Genomic DNA, 20398 nt, shown 5'->3' with positions numbered 1-20398 from the left:
TCAACTTCCGCACATATAAAGCTCCTTGAAAACCCTCCCGATGGGGTGAGTCTCCTTGCCGATGATGATCACTTCTGAATACCTGTTATCTGATCAATAGTACACCCAGTTCCTACCAGAAGATCAAGCCGGTCAATATCCGAGCTCATCCTTGCCCAAGATGCCTTCGGGAAGCTGCTGGTGTGGCGCATGTGCATACAGTTATTCTGGGGAACCCGCATTGAAGGTAACAACCACTCTTGCGTTTCAGACAGACCGCTCCTATAACAGTCGTGCCGACTGACTTGATCTATCTAGGCACTCTGTCATTGCACCACATGTCGCAAAGTTTCCGGTAGTAGCAATACCACCAACTACGCTATTCCTGGTGGAAACTTTACCTGGGAAAAGGGCAATCCGACTAAATTCGCAAAGGAGCATGAATCTGGAATGATCCTTACCATTTACTTCTGCCCACACTGTGGAAGCACTCTGTACAAGGAGGGAAGTGCGGACATGTTCAAGGGATTGAAACTCGTCCAGGCGGGAACACTGCATGATAATAATCTGCTGAACTCGGGCTTCGCGGCAGAGTTGTATGTGAGCGAGAGAGCTTCTTGGCTGGCAAAGGTGGATGGCGCAGCTGAGATGGCAACCTTTACCAATGATGAAAAGGCATCCTTGTAGTGATTGCCACACCGCCACGGGACTGACAGGCAGTTTTGAAGTTAAAAATACACTTTCATGAGGCCTGAAGCAGCCATGGAACACTCATTCGTTTCGAGTGTCGACAAGTGCAGGATGCAGTCGAAGCCCAACAGATCGCTAAAAATATCTGATTATCCACTCAATAATGCCTACTCTCTTCCACCATCTATGGTTAGGTCTAATTTACATTGTTTTCGCATTCTGCGAAAATCGTGGGCTCAAAACCCTTCTCGAAGTACTGGTCTTTGCATTTGCAAGATTGGTCCTTTGAGCTCCGACAATGGCTTAATTCGGCGTTCGATGAAGCCTGGTTCGCTCAACATCATCCTGACGAGCCTGGTCATGTCTATTGCTCTTGGATTTCCTCGTCACTCCGTCCATAACAGCAGCACCAAGGGAAAGCAGCTCTAACTTGCCGCCACCGAAGTCTCCTCTCCCAAGTCGATAGGATACCCCTTCACCGTTGCTAGCATTCGGGATGGGGACAGCTGGAAGTTTCAACCCCGTGACAATATAGATGAATACCACGACACATTCTTCCAGCACCTCCATGAACAAGGAGATGGTGACTGCTGCTGTTGACTCATTTCCAATTTGAAAGTCAACATTGTGCCCAAATGCCGCGACCAGAGCGTAGATCACCCGAACTAATAGGAAGGGCAAGGCGAAAGCCACAGCCATGATCAGCTGGCCTTCCCCACGCTTGGTCCTTCGTGCGGCGATCGACGCAATGACACACATTAAGCATAGCATAGCGAATACAACGGCAAACAAGATCACGCCGATCTTGATAGTAACCTCGTTGTAGATCTCAGTGGGATCGTTCGCACTCGTAGCGCCAACGACGCAGAGAATAAGAGCTACCAAAGCTGGGGTTTGGACGAGCCTGAGAACAACCAGGGAGAATATGGTGTTCCACGGTTGTTGGAGCATTGAATAATAGCTAGCGCACCGTTAAAACGCTTTTCTACCGAACACAGCCATGAAACTACTTACCAGCGAGCTAGAAGGCCGAGAGATGCCAGAAGCAAGGGCGACAGCCCCAAGACCGCGCATACCAACGCCGTTGTGCTTGCGCCGCTTGAAGTCGGGTCTGATATCAAGACGAATTCTGCCACTGAGCCTACAATTCGAACAATACAAAATATTGTAAGGTAGATCCAGCCTGAACTCTTTGTGAAGCCATGTCTGCGGGCCACCAGTAGGCTCGCCAGAAGTGTCGGTACATAGAACACTACTTTCCAAACTGCTACACCATCAGAGTATGTAAATTTGCCCATGCTTGTGGTTGAGGGGATGTGAGGTTTTCGAGATTTGGAGGGATTGAGTTGGTGAAATGTGGGAGGATGTTGACCTGTGGATTGAACTCAGTCTCTCAGATGCCTTTGATTGTGTTTGCTTCTTTTCTAAGGGCTGATACCACAGTTTTAATAGAACTCTGGGGGTTCTGTGTGGATAGAGTCAACCCGGCTTCTGGTATACGCTGATGCTAATCTACAATGTACGTGCACAGCGCCCCCTTGTTTGATTGGTGCCTGGCGAGTTGCATACCAAAAGCGGAACATCCGAACGAGATGCATGCCTGATTAGGCAATGTGCAAGAAATGGGGCTGTAGTGCCACACAGGACTCTAATTCTTGATTACCTGTAATTGTCTCGTGGCTTGCGTAACTGTTGTCGATGGCAACATTCGCTGATCTCGATCTCGGCTCTGACCGAGAATTTGAATCTTTTCAGAAAGGTCGACCCAAGTGGTGGGATATTGGGAAAAGATGACTCTGCACTACTAGAAGGCATGATACATATGCATCCAAGCCTCGTCACTAGCACCCTCTCTCAACAACTCTTCAGCCCAGTGGGCTTGAGGCAGCTTAAATTCTCTGGCAATATAAATCAACGTGTTGATAATATAGTCCTTAGTTGAGGCTGTTACTAGTGGGTTCGCACCCACCGTGAACAGTGGCCATATGAGGGAATAGCCCATGAAGACTGCGGCGAGAGGCTTCTCTGACCGTTTTGGCGGTACATTCAGTTGGAACGACTGTGGAACAGTGGCGCAGACATTTTCTGCCGCTTTAGCAATCTCCTCCTGAGCCTTTACTGCCCTGATGGTCCTACTGGCGTTAGAAACCATTTCCTCCGGCGACATCGCTTTTTTTAAGACTTGAAGCTCTTGCTTATAAATCATGCTGTTGAGAGCAAGCTTAGCCATCCATGCAGCATTCCACGCATAGGCAACCTGATGATTTCTGAAATTAATGCAAAACTTCTGAGCACTAGCAATCTCAGGAGGGCCCACCGCCACCCTGTCGTATTGCTGGCAAGACAGATTAATGACGAAGAAGTCCTCAACAAGCCGAAGCACGACCTCGCATCTTGCAATTATGTCGTCAGGTTCAGACAAGAGGCCTTCGGCTATATCTGTTCGCAGATCCGTGAAAGCCTCGGTGGCTGAGGGCTGGGAAAATATAGGATCGGGAGTTTGTGAATACAATGCAGCGGACTCAACCAGTTCGCGCAGCTGGATGGGTATTCTGATGCAATTCTGGATGCAGAATAGCCTGACACCAGTAGCTATGTGTTTGAAGAGTTCAAGGCCAACCTTGGTTTGGAATTGTTGCGGTCCACGCAGAGCAACCAGCGACCAGGCTCCATGTATATGCGAAGACCATGCCTTGGTATCACTTGTCTTGCGAAGAGTCAATGCTTCATACAAGGAAAGTAACATGATTGAGGCAAGCACATCATCACGCTGAGTAGCATTTTGAGACTTCAGAGAATTGTTGACTTTCGTGATGGCTTTGCTGTAGAACATCAAAGCTTGAGTCCGCAGTTCTGGTCGTGAAGCATATAATGATAGGCTGGCTAGTCCGACGGCCTTCAGAGCGGTTGAAAGAACACCTTCTACGTCACCGACGGTGTAAAGGGCGGGCAAATATTCGAAATGGGAGCCTTGAATATAATCCTTGAGGAGAAATGTGACAGCCACATCCTCCATTGGCTCGTTGATGGAAGGCCGGATTTGTGTTGGCTTCAGGGTATCTGCATACTGCAGCCACGGGTAGCCAAGGTTCTGGAGCTTGTGTCGGTCTTCGCTTGATTCACTGGCAGCAAAACCCTTACAATACTTGGTCACGACCTTTTGACTTTCATTGCGGAATGCCAGATCAATTGTGTCACGGTACCCGCGACATTCTCGTCTCTTATTGGAACATTGACTGCATGAAGGCCGCTTTTGGTCGCACTGATCCTTGAGTCAGTCTAGGAGAAGGTCTAGGGATGACAATGATATACCTTTAGTCTTTTCGCTCGGCAATTCTCACAGCCCTTGGAAGGCTTCCCACAGTACACCATAGTCGAAAAGTGTTGCGATTCTGAGGCTGTCTGAGCTACACAATGCTTCGAACAAGCATCTACCACAGTTGGAAAATGTCAATGAATTACGCGCCGATTTGCTACTGCGCCGTCACTGAGAGGAACCATTAGTAGCCACATGGGAGCCAAGGCAGCCACGAAAACTTCAAGCTATTAAGCACCATTTCCGCTTTGCAGCAAAGTATTCGGTACCTGATAGGAGCGCAACATGCATTGAGGCCTGAAGGACAGTGTCAAACAACGAAGAACACCACAATGTGACGTAGAGTTCGTAGGAAGAAACGTTGAGGCAAAAGACTGAAGCCTTGCGCTAGATCTAAAGAGGCATGCAGCTCGGCGCTATTAACTGATTAACGTAGGCGGTCGCCAAAGCGGTGCACTGACACGGTGGTGAAAACGGAGTACGGAGTACAAGGTGCACTGAAACGTTGCAACTTGCCATGCTGCCCTGCCAATGATTCGCTTATCCGACAAGTCCGATATTGAAAGTCTTGTACGGAGTAAGCATAAGCTTGATCAACTAGTATGGCGCAGCATGATGTATGGTGCTGAAGGACACGACCATCGCCTTTTCAGCCAAGTATCGATGCAAACCTGAGCAAGGGTAGGGTTACGGAGTATTTTTAATAGTGAATGGCGGTATTCCGAATATGTCCACTCCGGTCTTACATAGCTGAGAGGTCTATCATGAAACCCCCAGTCGCTCGAGCCTGAGTCCCCGTCGCTGAAATAGGAATCCAGGTTGGTAGCCAGGTAACATAAAGATTGTGTTGCGCTGTCATCTACTGCAGGTAAATTAAAGCCAATCCTCAACCTTTGATACCAACCGGTCTCCCTGGACGCAATCCCTCGGCATCCTGCACCGTGTGAGTCCTCGTATGGATGGAGCAATGGGTGGCAGCTTGGAAAGTCTCTAGCTTTTGCATAATTAGCGAATCGTAATCGTGATGACTCGAACCTGACTCATTTTAATCTAGCTTTGCACAATTATCGTTCAATTTGGCACAACCTGGTAAACGAGCTTCTTTCCCGCTGCCTTGCCGTCTCTCAACCTATTCAAGCCTGCCTCAACCCCTTTGAGTCCCCCAGGAACCACATCAAATGGCTGTCCTTCGAACTTCCGCTGTTTAATAACCTCTTCTAGCCATAGAAATAGCTTTCCCGCGAATTCAACGTCTCCACGCGCCTCTTCCGGGGCCGGCTGTTTCGGCATTCCTGGTTTGTACGCTCCTTCATGCGCTGAGCCGACGAACGTGTAAATAATCTCAGTGAAGGCTGGAATAGCCTCCTCGTCGTATTTATTTGCGCCAGAGAAGACGCTAACCCTCCCGCCTGCTTCCAACATCTGGGCAACATTCACCCAGCTGGAGTTTTCACTGTAGGCGTCGATCGCGTTCCTCAAGGTTAGCCCTGTTTCCTTGACCGTACGCCTTACTGCTTCTTGCACCTTGGATATGCCAGAGCGGTAATCCAGGAAGACGTCGCCAGCTTGGTTGTCTAACAGCGTCCTGAGGTACTCGCTGCTGCCACCTCCAATGGCAATGATTGGACCAATGCCTGCTAATTTTGCGAGCTTGACGAGATAAGTTCCAAGAGGAGAAGAGGCAGCGTAGATAAGAAGAGGCTTCGCGTTGAAGTCTTTGCATGTTGGTATCGAGATCTCCCATGGCGCCAGAAAGCCTTGCCGGCGGAACAATGTCAGTGCAGCAGTGGCGGTGACGAGCGGAATCGTGGCTGCTTCCTCGTAGGACATGATCCTAGGGATCTTCAGAACGGTGTGTGCAGGAGCGACTGCATACTCAGCGTAGGCGCCAAAGGGTGCGAACATAGGGTGGAACGCGGCCACGCGGGCCCCAATTTGAAGACGCGATACGTTGGACCCGACTGCGACGACTGTCCCGGCGAGGTCATCGCCCGAGTTGAGTGATAGTTTTCTTGCTACCAAATGCAGCCAGTCTTTGGGATTTGATGCCGCAACATGGACTTTGATCAGCACTTGATCTGGGCTTAGAGTAGTGGGCGTCGGGACGGTCGAGAGTTCGGTGGATAATGGTGTCGTTGGACGCACCGTAACAGTGCTCATATGCGCAGGGGTCTCACTAATTGAACCCATCATGCAATACTGTTGCGCTGAAATGGTAATGGCAGATGCTAGCTGGTTGATATGAAAGTGGAGGAGCTCGTTGGAGTCGTTGCTATCACGATCAACGTCTTTATATATTCATTCTTCCTATGAATTATCTCTGTGCATACCATACAATCCATGATCATCTCAGCAGCATAACAATCATATCTCATAAATGACGAAAGCAGAAATTGTTGCACGATTGGAATTGGAACCGTGAACTTGCTTGGCACGTAAGCAGTCCCATATACGCAGCCACAAGTAGATAATGCCACGTGGATGTGCTACAGACGGTGAATAATCCATTCTCTGCAGGATCAATCCAAGTGGCATATTTTATGTCATGGCTGAAAGACAAAAGTAGGAAGGATTCAATGTTGTACGAAGGCGTGAGCGAATTACAAAGCATGCACAATTCAAACGAATACGAGATCAGCCACTGAATAGGCCAAGCAATCGGACGGGGAGATTCCGGTGATACATATTCAACGGCAGACCGGTGAAGGAACTTAGCTCAATTCTGTTAACCTCTGGGTCTTCTTTTCTTCTTGCCGTAAGCTCTCCCAAAGAGCGGCTAGGAATGCTGTTTCGCCAAGCGAATTACTCACTGCTCATTATCATTGACTGCGCAGCTAGCACAAGCGACGCATGAAAACCCCCCGTTATTCAATACATCCGAGAGAAAAGCAACTTGTAGCTTTCACCCTGACCTCTTTTGCTGGCCAGCGTTCTCCAGCCAAATGCCATGACAGGGATTGAAGATGAGGAATTCCAATTTGGCACCAATACTCCGACAAGAACTCAGAACCAACGTGGCTGTTTCAAACTGTCCCACTGCATTTGGTTGTGCTCGAACGTTGGGTGAACCTTATCCTCTCAAGCTGTTCCGCGGCTTTTGCTTAGCGTTCACTGATCCCGGCTCCTCTTGAGTCAAAATACCGACTTCTTAAAGCCTGACTGATGCCACTGACCCTCCCAGCGACTCCGCCATGTACGGTCATTGTGGTGTTGCCCATACCTGATAGGAGTGCCTCTTCCAAAGCCGATTGTGTTACACTTGCATCATCAAGATCTGAGAACGAACTACCCATGCTAGGGCTCGTGTCGCTGCCTGCACCCGTCGCATGACGACGCGGCGAGGATGGCAAAAGTGCTCGATGTGGTGGACTCAATGGGGTTTGGTTGCTCCGTCTGCCGGAGGCTTGCGATGCCTGAGCTGGACCTGGAAGATTATTGCTCGCATTGGAGTGATTGGTCCTGGCTGTTGCACATGTTGCAGTAGTACCTGGATGAGACTGCGTAGTCGGGCTCGACAATGACGAAGTGGAGCTTATGATATCTCGGTCCGGCTTGGGTGTTGGTGGTTCAACAGTTGGGGAAGAGATCCGTTCAGACGTGGTTCGACGATGGATGTTAGGTCGAAGATTCTGTGTCTGAACTAGTCCAGCTGGATGGGTAAATCCTCCACGTAGGGTTGCGCTAGGATCTTGCTGAGAGGAAGAGGAAGGGCGGAGCTTTGGTTCAACACTGTTAGGTTGTGAATTCGGTGTTGCAAATGGGAGGAAAGAGGGCGAGTCTTCATCCTCATCATCACCTGAGTCTGCAGGTGGAGCGGCTGCGCCAAGGTCGACTGGGCTAGCAGCATTGCCACGTTGAGACTGAGAGTCCTTCCGCAGAGCTAGAGCAACACGACGGTGAGTTTGTAGTGATGGATTTCCTCGTCGGGTGATCATTCGTGATTGTGTCATTTCTTCCTCAGAGTCTGAAGATTGAGGTTGACCCTGTTGTTGCTGTTGCCCAGCTGTACGCGCTTGCCCTGGCGGACGGGACGCCATATGCTGAAGACTTCCGCGTCGTGACTGTGTCGCAACATGGCCAGCTGTAATCTCTGCATCCCTTGATGACTGACGAGACAGTGGTCTCGTAGTGCCTGAGGCAGTTCGGGCTTGGGATGGGCCGGTGCTTCCGACCGCACTAGCGTTCCGCACTGGCAAGGAAGCTCTGCTCTTAGCAGGCGTCCCTGGTGTACTATCACCACCAGCGCCCGTAGTTGGACTACCCAATGCTTGGGTTGAAAGCCTGGATGGGACACGTGATCCGCCACTTCCAGCTCTCCTCATAGCCTGACCACCAACCATGCTTGCAGAAGTAGACCCAGGGGCTGGACTGGGGGTGGAGGATTGCCTACTATTTCCAATACGTCGCATGTGAGCACGAACCTGCTGTAGATTGCGTTCATAAAGCCAGGCGGCTTGCTGGAGGAGGAAAGTCGGGGTGACCTCGAATTGCTCAGCCAACGATTTCCAGTCAGTCTCGCTGTTTTTGGCGACCCGTGAAAGAATGTCCCATAGCGCATGTTCTTTGGTGGAATTCCAAGCGACAGGAGGAGGGTCAACAAAGTCACCGCGCGCGTAGGGCATCCGGATGAAGACGTTGAAGTGATGCTCTGGTTGACCCATTTCCGTCAGTTGCTACAAGGGTATGTTGATTAGTACGAGATTTGCACGATGAAAAGTGGAGTGTGGGATGTTTCTGGGCAAATACACCATCACTGCAATGATAGATGGACTTACAGTGAGAGTTATTGATGAAAGATTTGATAGATCGAAGGGATCAGGCTTCTCGGGATCAAGTGGTTGTCGACGTTCGGTCAAGTCCTGTGGCTGCTGTGGCTGCTGTGGCTGGAGAGCCATGTAGCCGGCGATATTGTTGTTCCCATTCCGATGTGGCGTCATTGCGGCTTTAGCGCCGTTGTTAGCGGTTGCACCTTTAACGTCTACTTGTCCTCTTGCTTTTGATGGATCATACCTCCTTCACCAGACACGCAAGCTTTCTCCTCAAAGTATCCTGGACCATACGTTCTGACAGGCGCGAAGCCGTCTTGATGCTCATGGTGTGGTACATATTGTACCTCTGGGGCCATTCGGCATAGTGCTTTCTGGCTGGCCTAAACAAAGCCACAGTCAGCAGACGTTGTGAGTGTTGACCGACACTGGACTTTCCCAGTGTCGGATTCAGCACCAATGCAGAACTATTTCGTGACTTACAGGACATTCCTACTCTTCTGTGTTGTTGCGGCTCCATGGTCCCGGATATTTGGGTTGGTCAAGCGATGACAGGAGATAGTGTGCTGCTGTGGTTTGGGATTCTTGGTCCGTCTTAGGCCCGACTATAGCTACTGGATTTTGGAGAAAATCGCAAAGAATATTACGAAAGAAGCGGTCCCATTGGACGGCCACGCTAGGATCGAGTGCCAGCCAGCCGTTGTGACTGCTTGACCACGATCTGGGCAAGTGGGCGATTGCAGTCAATGCCTGGGTCGACCTGGCACACAATCGACCGAAACTACTGGCCGATAAATGGTGCGATATATTGAGATCGATTGAATATGGCGACTTGGAGCGACGCTATTCGCTGAACACTACGTCCAAGATATTTGTGTCGATCTACAGCACGATCCAGCAATATTATTCGCTGGTCAACATTCAAGGTCATGCGATCCTAGAATCTAACTGGCCGATAGAAGCCACCGGATCGACCCAGGAGGTAGGTGAAGTTGCAACCATCCTTCAACAAAGATTGATCTTGCGCGGTGACAAGTCTCATGGGTTCTTAAACATGGTTTGGACGCAACAGGTCTTGTATCCCTTCCTCATTTGCTCCCTCTCAAAGGCCCTTAGCTTTTCAATCATGCCTGAAGCATACAGCAAACTTCTCTTTATTCCCCTTGACCCAGGCACGTCACAATTTCCTTACATCAGTACTGCACAAGTCTTGTTCTCATTATCCCTTCAGCGTCCAAAGCGAGTTGGTATGCACTCTACTAGTATGCCAAAGCACGTGGTCTCCATGCTCAATGCGGCGCTCAGTCATGTTGGAACATGCCAAGGCGCAACTGGCCAGTCCTCGATGAGGCAGGTCGCATACGAGCTCAGAAAAACACTTCTTCTTGCCAGAAAGCTTGTCCCAGCACTTCCTCTTCTCCTACCACTGCTCACTGTCACCATCATCTTTGTCAGATCCTACCAGTCCATTCAAAACAAACACTCTGGTCTAGCTTGACTGACTACTTCATCTCCACACAATCCTGTCTTGATATCCTGTTTTGGGAGTCCTTGGGACTCACAAAGTCGAAATCACGCAAACTCAGCTGTGTAGAGACGTCTATTAATCACAATACAAGCACATCACCTCAACCACACGTTTTCAACACAATCAGACGTGTTGGATTTCTTTGCACAGAAGCACAAGGACACGGCAAACCATCTCTCTTCGTTATTCTTCTTTGTCACTATGTGCTTTCAATACAAGTGCGCCGACTGCAAAGAGATCAAGTTGGGTGCCTGCGCTCACTATGACAACAACGCCAAGAGGTGTCCTCTCTTTGGCGAGAAATTACCCCGGGCTACAAGGCGTTCGAAATGCTACACTTGTGTAACAATCAAGGGAGTGATTGTCGAATTACGAAACCTCTTGTACAGAGAGCCATGGCTCGGAACAGAGGGGCTCAGTGGAGCGCCTAGGAAGGAGAGTTGGGAGACAGACAACAACAACAACAACAACAACAGCAGCAGCAGGGAAAACGAGGAGTACGACTCTGGGGGTGAAGACCCAGACGGGTACACCCGTGAGCAACGGAAGAAGGTGAGGAGGGAGGCGGAGAGAGCGGTGGCTCTGCGGTGGGGGCTGATGAAGGCGGAGCAGAGCGAGGAGAGGGAGACCTCATGTTGATCGCGTGTGCACAATAATCCTTTCGAAATTGTCGGAAAGTCAAGTGAGAGCAGAGCGAGGTGGAAAAGTTACCTTACTCTAAGACTTTGGCTAGTCCAATGAAAAGCAATGGAAACCCATAAAGTTTTGGACTCTAGCCCTGTTCTCCCCTCGAGTACCCATAATGTAGATCAAAACAAATAATACCAGTGGGCATGCACCTGGAGGGCTGCCTTCTAGTGAAGGACGGATACCTAAGGTGTCATGCCCACGTCAACTCTAATATAGTGGTTTGCAAGACGCCCAATGGCTAAATCTGCAGCGGACGTCCCAGACCCAAGGGCCGCAATGGATATCAGACATTCCTCAGATCCACTTCGAGGCTTTTCTCTCTGTAGGTTCTCACAGCCTAAGAAGCGTGCCCTAGTATATATCAAGAGCCCACCAAGCCCATTCCTCTTCTCTTTACGATACAAATAGCGGTCTCGATATCCATAAACATCACCTCGATATCCTCTCGTATTCTCTTTTTCTAAGGCGTGTGTGTTAATACCACTGAAGCTCAAATCCCTCGACAATGTCGATCATCAGGGAACCGACCAGAAAGCCATTCTTCTGTTCGACTATCGGCCAGCCCCTCCCTTGGGAAGTCGATGTGTACTTCGAGAGGGCCCGAAGAATACCAAAGAGGGTGAAACCCTCAGACACCTTTGCCCCGCGTGGTCCGCCGCAGCCAACGGAGCGGGCCTCGAAGAGGAGGCAGCCGCAACCAGACGTTGGTGGCAGCGGCAGGTCGTTTCGCTTGCGGCTCCCCTCGCCGCCCGCAAAGAAGCCTGCGGCTGTATCGGGCGCCGGCTCGGATGATGTCGACGCAGACATCAAGAAGCCCAAATCAGGGGTCCGGAGGCGGCGAGTAGAGCCCCATCATGACAGCATGCGCAGCGTGGTCGAACAGGAGAGGTTCGAACCACTCTGAACAGTTCGAACTGACGTGGTCGGCGCTCTTCCCCACGGCGAAGTGCAAGTGCTGCGGCCACGTCTATGCACAGAAGTGTGCCAGAATCACATATCAGAAGTTCAACCCGGCCAAGCTTGCCTGCTACAGCTCCGTCTACGGCTCCGTCTACGGCTCCGACGGCGCCATAGTCCCATGGTTTACTGGTCACGCCTGCTTGACGATGTCAGGCGTTACATCAGCCTTACCCGTGCTTCCGGCGAGAAAGGGGTAAGGATCGAGGCGAGGCTCAGGATATGGGACGAGGTGATGAGCCGGGCGGAGAAAAGATTACAGAAGGCGGAGAGCGTGCTTTTTGGCGGCAACGTGGATACATCGTTACAGGTAGGTAAGTGTGTCGCACGATCAAAGTGCGTGCGCCGTTGGAAGATGGAGAGGATAGGTGGAGAGAGAAAAGGAAGCGGGCAATTTGGGTGAGGTGTAAAAATTTAGGGTGCACCTCGCACCGCTCGAGCGTCGTCAAGGAACCAAAGAGTTCGTCAACCAAGACACGCAGACTTCCGCCTCCTCGAAGAGGATTCGAGCAACAGATTCAGGCTCGGCGAGGCAAGGAGACTGATTTCGTGTGCCCCTTTCTCTGTAGGCCGGAAAAGTTCGCCCCTGAGAGATAGCGCGGTAATGGAGGAAGTTGAGGCCGAAGAGATCGAGGTTGTACAAGACGAGATTGAAGAAGATGAGGACGAAGAAGACGCACCCTAATTTTGAAGCGTTGTAGGCGCAAGGGTTGAAAGGCTTTGATATAGTGGTGACACCTGGAATGCAGGATGACCAAGGTTGGACTCTTGTGTCAGCAGTTGCGTGAAGGTTGTATAATACTTCAAATGTGTGGAATCGCTGTCCGAGATCAGCCTCAATAGTGTAAAGATTCTCTATCATAACACTCATTTGTTCCAGAAATCTCGTATCATCGTATCAGTCCTCTTATATCAGTCGATGATCAAGATACTGGAAAGCATGGGTCTTCTCCTGTGATAAACTGCAGAGACTTGATCAAATGGTATCTCCTTCTCGCGTGACATTGAAGTCCTGATCAAACTTGGCCCAGCCGCCAGCATCCGGTGCATCCAACATCTTCAATTCATGGACAACAAAATCATAGGTACCATCACGAGGAGTCTGGCCTTGAGTTACATTTCCGCCCATAGCGATGTTCAATAGGATTACAAAATCTGCCATTTTTCTTGTCCCTTGAGGAATGGGAGCCTTCATGACTGGGCGTCCGTCGATATACCAGACCATTCTTCCTTGGCCTGATCCCTCATCTTGATTCCACGCAAATTCGTACCTCACAGGGCGTCCCTGCTGCATACCAGGGACGAAAGTGCCTACCACCCGATGCTTCCAGTTGTCTTCAGGTGTGTAGAAGCCCCAATGGAGACATGAATGGTTGATCCCGTCACCGTTCCAGGTCTCAGCAATGTCGACCTCGCCTTCGTGTGGCCAAGTGAAGGGTTCGAAAGGCAGCAGCCAGAAGGCCGGCCAGATGCCAGGCGCACAGGGCAAGGTAAGGGTTGCCACGAGGCTGCCTCTCGGGCGGGACAAGCGTTGACGGGAAACGAGCCGTGCCGAGGTGTACTTTCGCGCAGGATCGGGATTGGAGGGAGAAGCAAGGGCGCGGAGGACTAGAAGATTATTTCCTGTGCTGCCCGTTCATCAGATGCGTGTACACCAACCTCTGATAAGCAATGTAAGAAAGTAAATCCGGTCTTTCCCGCCGCGATTTCTTCGTGGGCCATCGGATGAGCTCAGATCAAATGTCAAGCAACTAATGAGATACTACCTAGGTATGCAAATGCAAGGGCCGGATATGATCATGGACGAAATCGATCAACTTACAAGAAAGAGTTGGCGCGGTCATTTGTATAATGCTGCAACTCATTATTGCCCCAGCCGTTATTGTTGCCCAATTTCTCCTCCCACTCCTGGCTAATTGGAGTGTTAGGATCAAATCGAGCCGACCAGTAGACGCTCTGTCCCGGAGGACCACCGGCAAAATTACCTTGTGCGAACGCGGCCGCATGCTGAGGTGGCGGAGGCGGAGGGTGATTATATTGAGGTTGTGCCTGATGATATTGCGGTTGTGGTTGGGCATGGGACTGGGAACTCTGGGAGCCTCCAAGGAATTTCTGGCCTTCATTCTGAAGATCTTTCAGTTGCCCTTTCAAGGCGTTCAGCGTTGATTTGAAAGGCATATTGAGACCAGGAATTGAGAAGATGCAGTGTAATCACGCAATAGGAGCTTTAATGCCGTGCTGGAAAGCTGAACAAGAGTCGCGCTTGGAAGTATGTCATGCAAATTCGCTCATATCAAAGGGAGAAAGGACCGAGTGTCCAATAAGGGTAGGAAAGAGTGCGTAGCCCTAAGCTTTCGGAAGGACCAGGAGTCTGCCTTGGTACCCAGACGAAGAAAATAATTAAATTCGAGCATGCAAGATAGTCAGAGGCAAGCAAAGCAAGGTTGTGCTCAACCAAGAGCTTGAGCGATGACGTTGCCCCAAGACTTCTAACGGAAGTCAGTAGCAAGCGAGAGGTATTTTCGTTGTCTGACAAAATCATCGACGTCCCATACACATTGGCCTCGGTCTCATAGTACATGGTCAATGAGGGGAGTAACAGGCACATCCACATGTACCCTGCCTATAATCATACGTGTTGGGTGGGGTGTATTTACCGTAAATTTGGCGATCAAATGTCCAGCCTTTTTGATCGGATCGGTATAACATTGTTCCAGCATATAATAGTCAGGTTCAAATTGCTAAAGAAATAACCAAGGTCGGCATATTATTAACTACGAGAGCAACATTATTGACTTCGCGAACATGACATGGTTGTCCATCACCACCCATTTCTCAACTCATGCAACCTTGGCGAAATTGACACCGTCATAAATCTCGCCTTTTCCGTTGGAACTCATCCTAACTTATCCTGCTTGATAAAGAGCGGGACCCGCATAGACAAAGGGATTTACCAGTGACAAGTTGAATGGTGTGAGATAAGGATTTTGACTCGTGATGGCGACGAACATTGTCCCGTTAACGGATGGATCTCCCATAAAAGTCGACATATTTGGTTGAATAGCGGCCGCGGTGGTACCACTAACGTTGACCAGTGGAACGTAGGTGGCATTGAGCTGAGATACAAACATTGCATAGCGAGGCTCATCCGCCAAGGATGACCGAGAGGTGACATAACTATTGTTGGGTCCCACAGTCTCATTCACACTGCCCCAGGAGAACTGAATCGGACGGCCTGGGTATGAGAGTGGAATGGATCTGTTCTGACTGATGCTGGGGCCACAATCGCCAAGCTCATCATGGTTGCCGATGCAACGATTGCTGTCGTCGATGTTGGAGCTGTTGAGAGGATCTGATCCAGTAGCACTCTGAGCAGGTCCCAAGTTAGGATTGGTCTTCGCAGGGTTCGGCTGATTAAGGACAGTCAAAGCCGGGAAGTTTTGCCATGCAAGTCGTGTTGTGTTTGCTGGACAACTGGAAATGTAGGGTGCCAATAATGTCCCTGGGTGGAAAATTAGCTCACATTCACTTGAATAAGGACAAGGTACACTTACAGGCCCAGGATTGGGGAACTCCAACCTCGAACCAGACAGGCATCGGGAAGAGACCATCAAATTGACGGAAAATCATTTGCTGCCTGGCTTCGGTGGAGATGGACTGCAACAAAAGTGTGGCGGACTCGCGAGAATCTAAATGTCCGAGAAAACCATACACGCCACTCTCTCCGAACCTGGTAAGCTTTTGACTAAAATCCAGGAATTCGCGAACGGTGCTGAAAGGATAGTTGTATGTGCACTGCGGCGGTGCTGCAGCACCAAGAATGTTGCTCAGCAATGTTGCGTGGCCGATTTCTTGGTTGGCCATGAAGGAGATCAGATAACGATCCTCTGCAGTAAGGCCAGCCCTCTCAAAGTCTTCCGTGGAAAAAGTAGCTAATCCGTGATTGAAAAGGTCTAACTCAATCCATTCCTGATACAGGGCAAGGGTGAGCGACTCGTAGTCGAAGTCGGACAAAGGGTGATAGTATGGCTCGGTGCCATTCGTACCAGCTCCTCCCGCGGGCTGATAAGGGATTGGCTGATACCCTGCTTGCAGCTCACCATTCTCGTTGGCATAAGTCACCGGTAATGGTGGTAGAGGAGCGATAGACTGTGCCTGTGCTGGCGCAGAAAGAGCCCCTGTGGTGGTTGGCGTACCCTCAAACGGACCATGAGATGTTGCTCCAGTTGGGTCTGAACTGCGCACAGGAGGAATTGGGCCACTTGCAGGTGTAAGAGTGACCTGAGGCGCTGCGACCACCAGAGCGCTGAGGCTCAGCAGAATACCGGTGTAGGACTTCATCGCTGCAAGTCGAGTAGGTGGAGAGGACGAAGGGGCGGAGACGTTCTTCCAAGTCCTTCAAGATTTATGAGAGCAACACGCCTTATATCTGGCCCTTCGCCTTCCAATTGTGCGTGACCTCACAAATGACTGCAGGAATGTTCGTCATCCTGTTGTACCAGTTCACGTAAATCGACATGTCGCCTTTGAGCCGTCGAATTGTCGAGCAGTGACGACTGTGTGGATCGCAGATAGTTTGTCGCTAGCCATTCACTACTTTCTATTCTGAATCTCGTCACAAATGAAGCAAAAGCCCGATGTTGACTTGCCCGTTAGGGAACTTCGGTACTTCTTACATTGCAGGGGAGCTCTCTGCGGAAGACAATCAATGATGCATTAGACTTGGGAACATGGAATTCAGAAATGGTGGGGCAAAGAATGGAAAATACTCCGAGAGGCTGCTCTCAAAATTATGACTTACAAGGATATGGTATCCGATTCCTAGAGTCGTGACGTTCATCGGACTCGGAAGTGTGTTCCTCCTTACCATTGTCTCAACCCGCAAGGCTGCTTGTGATGCTCTCCACATCGCGTCATATCCTTTGGAGAAGGGTCTATCCCAATCGCAGGCTTCTGCAAAATCTGTCGCTTACCAAAGTGAGATCGTAGGACATCCTGTGGAGGCTAGCTACTGCTTTGACAGTCCATGAGGGGCTGAAAAATAGCTTGCAGGCAGCCTGAACACATAACTGGACGGGCGTACTAGCAGTACTGCAGGAACCAACAAGCTCTTTGTCGCAGAGCTTTCTCAAAGGCAATGCCGAAGCTCTTGGGTGGCCTGGAGCCGGAGGACATAGCAGGTTGTGTCGTCGACTCAAGCTGAGGCTCGGATCTTGGCTCCGTAAATCCTGACATCACTGGTTGATTGACATCAATTTTAAGATGGGACGGGCACAACAGTTTTCATTCAAACCGATACACAGGCATTGTATTCTCTCGGCGATACTCATGGTGAAGAAAATCAATAATGACGAAGGGTTCCGTAGAGGGTGCGATGCCTAGGGTAGACGAGAAAGGAGATGGAAAAAAGGGTCGGTCGGAGTCTCGATCACGAAGCCTGTGAAGTGGACTTGGCGGTTTTACCTCGCTTCCCACAAGCCTCCTAGCAGAAAGCTTGCACGGCGAATGTATGTACTGTACAGTAGATCTGGAGTGGCTTGGAATCTGCTTCGCTTCCACCAAGATCCAATCATTTTCCGTATCGAAAAAGGAGATTCAATGAGGATTGTAACAAATCTGTGGCCTTCGAAACAGAGCACGCGCGCTGTCGTCATAGATTATATAGATGCAATATTAGAGCCAACTACGAGGCTGGACTTTGAATATGTGCCAGTCACACGGTTGACTGGAATCGACCGATCCTAATATAGACTTCCAGGTATTATCATCGCCCGTCTTCTGTCATGTTTGAAGCATGGCACAGTTCGAGGCTGACAGACAGATGGACCTGGACAGAGTACGCCGTAAGCTGGCCTCCTTTTATGGAGATCAGGCCCAAGCTTCTATCACGAAATTCAAGCTCATTTTGTCGGGCCGCCAAAAGCGCCACATTCATCACGGTTAAGAAAAGCCAAAATTGTCAATTGTCGGAACCAGTTGTACGGAGGAGTCGGCGTGTCAAGGCCTCAAGGTAGTGTTGCCGGAACCACATGGCCGCTGAGTAGCCAGTCCATGGGCGAGACAAATGCCATCAATGGTGCTGGAATTGTGATTGAGATGTTTTCCACATGTGGCGTCTGGAGGTTTTACTCATCCAGGCCTTCGTTTCGAGAAGTCCGTCATGCAGTTATCCGAATCGCTGTAGGACAGCCCATAACGCAGGGTCCGTCCTACACATGAAGGATCGACCCACGCATTGATGATGTACATGCATACAGCACGGAGTACTCGTACATACATACATTTCTGAGAATCCATATGCTATGATGAGGACTTCTCTAAGTTATCATCTCGGAAGAGCATGGAGAAAAGGGCGAACCAGTGTGATTCATTTCATGTGGACGCGGACGCCACACGGAGCTTCGTATGGCCAAGATCGAGGCCCAAGGGAACAACGCTCAGGATGTGGGAATACTGGGTAGGCCTCGAAATCCGAAGAGTGCTTGTCGCTATAGGATTACATAGGCATTCTGTCCTTGGTTAGAAGCCCGACACCCACCCGGGACTCAGGTTAGGTGTTAGTCATTGCGGGTAGATGCAATCCCAAGCCATTCCCCCTACTCCTAGGGGCTTGTACGACCGAGAAAGGGAGCCCGAGGGACTGCACCCAGAGGCCGTAGGACCGCTCAATCAAGGTGAAACCACCCTAGATCAACAAGCAGCAACACGATGGAAGCAATGAGCAAGTGCACGCTCAAAATCCACGCTTACTCGTAGGCCGTGGAGCTGTGATGATCAACGGATGGGCCTGTTGCTCGGTTGCTCACCCGGCAATGTTTATTTGTGGGCGAGCCAAGACGGTCTTTCGCTGAATTGGGGAATCGAGAGCTTCCCCTGAGCTTGTTTGAAACGGAGAGTAGCATGTCCCACTGGCCACCAACATTGCAGCATTCGTTGCCACGGCTCTGCAAGATGGGCAGATTCAGCAGGGCCGAAAGGAGCTTACAGCACTTGCGGCTCCAGCTGATAGATTGAGATCTCGTCTCCTTTTCCTGAGGACATGATCCTGTCATGGATGGGAGGCTTGGGGAAATTGCGCTCTGGAGAAGCAGTGTTAGTGCGCGCCACCGGCAGGGGTTATTAGGGGAAGAGGAGCCAGTCGGGACCAGGGAGATTCATCAAGCGCGAAATTAAGGCTGCGGCAGTCTTGCGCAGGTACCAGATGAGATGGCCAGTCACAACGGCTCTGATAGTGCCACATCAACACCAAAATCTCGTCTGTTCCTGGATTCAGCCTAGCCGGGCTGCTCCTCCTCCTCCACCGCGGACGGCTTGAGAGGGCGCAGGCGCCCAAACCAACGGGGGTGGGTGGAGAGGAGCAAAATAGTCTTGCTTCTGGTCGGCCCATCAGCAGGTTTGCCCGGTCCAATTTGCCATGGCAGCCAGAGCACTTAAGTATCGCAAGATGCCCAATGCCTCTTGGATCTTCTCTTCATACTCAAGCCAGAACTTCTGTATCCTAGAAACAACTTGACTTCGGTCGTCCATTCTTTCGAGTTCCGCTCACCACATTCGCTTAACATAATAACTACCTAGTCACCGCTTCTCGAAGCCTCCTGCATTTTTTTCGGTAATTCCAGACCAAGTCAACCAAAATCAATCAAAATGCGTGCCTCCATTGCTATCGCTGCCAGCATTCTTGCTGTTGCATCCGCAAAGACCATCAGCGTTACCGACACTGTTGATGTAACTATCACCTCCTGCGAACCGACTGTCTCTAACTGTCCTTACAAGCCAACTGCCACCGGTACCTGGGATGACTGGACCAGCTCCACCACCACCACTACCACCACGAAGAAGGTCGACCCCGCCAAGAGCACCTCGACCACATGGGCCGACTGGGAGATGACCACCACCACGACCACCACCAAGAAGGTCGATCCCGTCACCTCGACCACCTGGGCCGACTGGGAGATGACCACCAGCACCACCACCAAGAAAGTCGAAGCCGTCACCTCGACCTCAGCCACCTGGGCTGACTGGGAATCCACCACCCTGTCGACCGTCCCCGTCGCCCCCGTCACCACCTGGGCATCCAGCGTCCCAGTGGCCCCCGCCACCACTGGTGTCTGGACCTACACCAGCAGGTAAGCCGATTTCATTTCGTTGACTTGTGTCCGAAGCTAATGGCCCGTGTAGCACTGCCGTTAAGCCTGCCGTTGCCACCTACACCGGTGCCGCCAACGCCAACGCTGGCTCTTTCGCTCTTGCTGGTCTTGCTGCCGCTGCCGTCATGGTCATCGCATAAACGCCTCACCAGCTTTTGCGCGTTTGATTACCTGTTACGATTACCATGGCCGTCGCAGCAAATACCACAGCAGCATGTCTGGGGATGAGTTCAGAAAGTGAATAGTCGGCTTTGTAATTAGTTCACCAGGGGATGTCAGAAATGGTCGATTGGGGAGGACATTCTATGCATATTTTTGGACGCAT

General features: G+C 50.6%; 9 protein-coding genes across 9 annotated transcripts; 3 read left to right on the top strand and 6 right to left on the bottom strand.

Annotated features, from left to right (window-relative positions):
- Positions 1 to 160: 160 nt before the first annotated feature.
- Positions 161 to 666, top strand: A1O9_06134 (uncharacterized protein; the record flags this gene model as incomplete). Its single annotated transcript, XM_013405344.1, has 2 exons — positions 161 to 226; positions 298 to 666. The coding sequence occupies 2 exons, from the start codon at positions 161 to 163 to the stop codon at positions 664 to 666; spliced, it is 435 nt and encodes a 144-aa protein (XP_013260798.1).
- A 306-nt stretch (positions 667 to 972) lies between these two features.
- A1O9_06133 (uncharacterized protein) lies at positions 973 to 1967 on the bottom strand (the record flags this gene model as incomplete). The annotated part of the gene is made up of 2 exons (XM_013405343.1): positions 973 to 1630; positions 1684 to 1967. The coding sequence occupies 2 exons, from the start codon at positions 1965 to 1967 to the stop codon at positions 973 to 975; spliced, it is 942 nt and encodes a 313-aa protein (XP_013260797.1).
- Positions 1968 to 2473: 506 nt separating this feature from the next.
- Positions 2474 to 4041, bottom strand: A1O9_06132 (uncharacterized protein; the record flags this gene model as incomplete). The annotated part of the gene is made up of 2 exons (XM_013405342.1): positions 2474 to 3931; positions 3982 to 4041. The coding sequence occupies 2 exons, from the start codon at positions 4039 to 4041 to the stop codon at positions 2474 to 2476; spliced, it is 1518 nt and encodes a 505-aa protein (XP_013260796.1).
- Positions 4042 to 5056: 1015 nt separating this feature from the next.
- On the bottom strand, positions 5057 to 6175 carry A1O9_06131 (uncharacterized protein; the record flags this gene model as incomplete). Its single annotated transcript, XM_013405341.1, has 1 exon — positions 5057 to 6175. The coding sequence occupies one exon, from the start codon at positions 6173 to 6175 to the stop codon at positions 5057 to 5059; it is 1119 nt and encodes a 372-aa protein (XP_013260795.1).
- A 911-nt stretch (positions 6176 to 7086) lies between these two features.
- A1O9_06130 (uncharacterized protein) lies at positions 7087 to 8922 on the bottom strand (the record flags this gene model as incomplete). Its single annotated transcript, XM_013405340.1, has 2 exons — positions 7087 to 8658; positions 8761 to 8922. The coding sequence occupies 2 exons, from the start codon at positions 8920 to 8922 to the stop codon at positions 7087 to 7089; spliced, it is 1734 nt and encodes a 577-aa protein (XP_013260794.1).
- A 1558-nt stretch (positions 8923 to 10480) lies between these two features.
- On the top strand, positions 10481 to 10906 carry A1O9_06129 (uncharacterized protein; the record flags this gene model as incomplete). Its single annotated transcript, XM_013405339.1, has 1 exon — positions 10481 to 10906. A coding segment is annotated over one exon (426 nt), but the record flags the coding sequence as incomplete, so codon positions are not given.
- A 1996-nt stretch (positions 10907 to 12902) lies between these two features.
- On the bottom strand, positions 12903 to 14104 carry A1O9_06128 (uncharacterized protein; the record flags this gene model as incomplete). Its single annotated transcript, XM_013405338.1, has 2 exons — positions 12903 to 13554; positions 13749 to 14104. 2 exons carry the CDS (start codon positions 14102 to 14104, stop codon positions 12903 to 12905), a joined length of 1008 nt encoding a protein of 335 aa, XP_013260792.1.
- A 728-nt stretch (positions 14105 to 14832) lies between these two features.
- On the bottom strand, positions 14833 to 16267 carry A1O9_06127 (uncharacterized protein; the record flags this gene model as incomplete). The annotated part of the gene is made up of 2 exons (XM_013405337.1): positions 14833 to 15428; positions 15481 to 16267. The coding sequence occupies 2 exons, from the start codon at positions 16265 to 16267 to the stop codon at positions 14833 to 14835; spliced, it is 1383 nt and encodes a 460-aa protein (XP_013260791.1).
- A 3303-nt stretch (positions 16268 to 19570) lies between these two features.
- Positions 19571 to 20011, top strand: A1O9_06126 (uncharacterized protein; the record flags this gene model as incomplete). Its single annotated transcript, XM_013405336.1, has 1 exon — positions 19571 to 20011. A coding segment is annotated over one exon (441 nt), but the record flags the coding sequence as incomplete, so codon positions are not given.
- Between the last annotated feature and the right edge of the window lie 387 nt (positions 20012 to 20398).

Source organism: Exophiala aquamarina (genome assembly GCF_000709125.1).
Source record: "Exophiala aquamarina CBS 119918 chromosome Unknown aczIA-supercont1.4, whole genome shotgun sequence".
NCBI lineage: Eukaryota > Fungi > Ascomycota > Eurotiomycetes > Chaetothyriales > Herpotrichiellaceae > Exophiala > Exophiala aquamarina.
The sequence above is the reverse complement of the archived record's forward strand: the minus strand, read 5'-3'. Positions and strand labels throughout refer to the sequence as shown.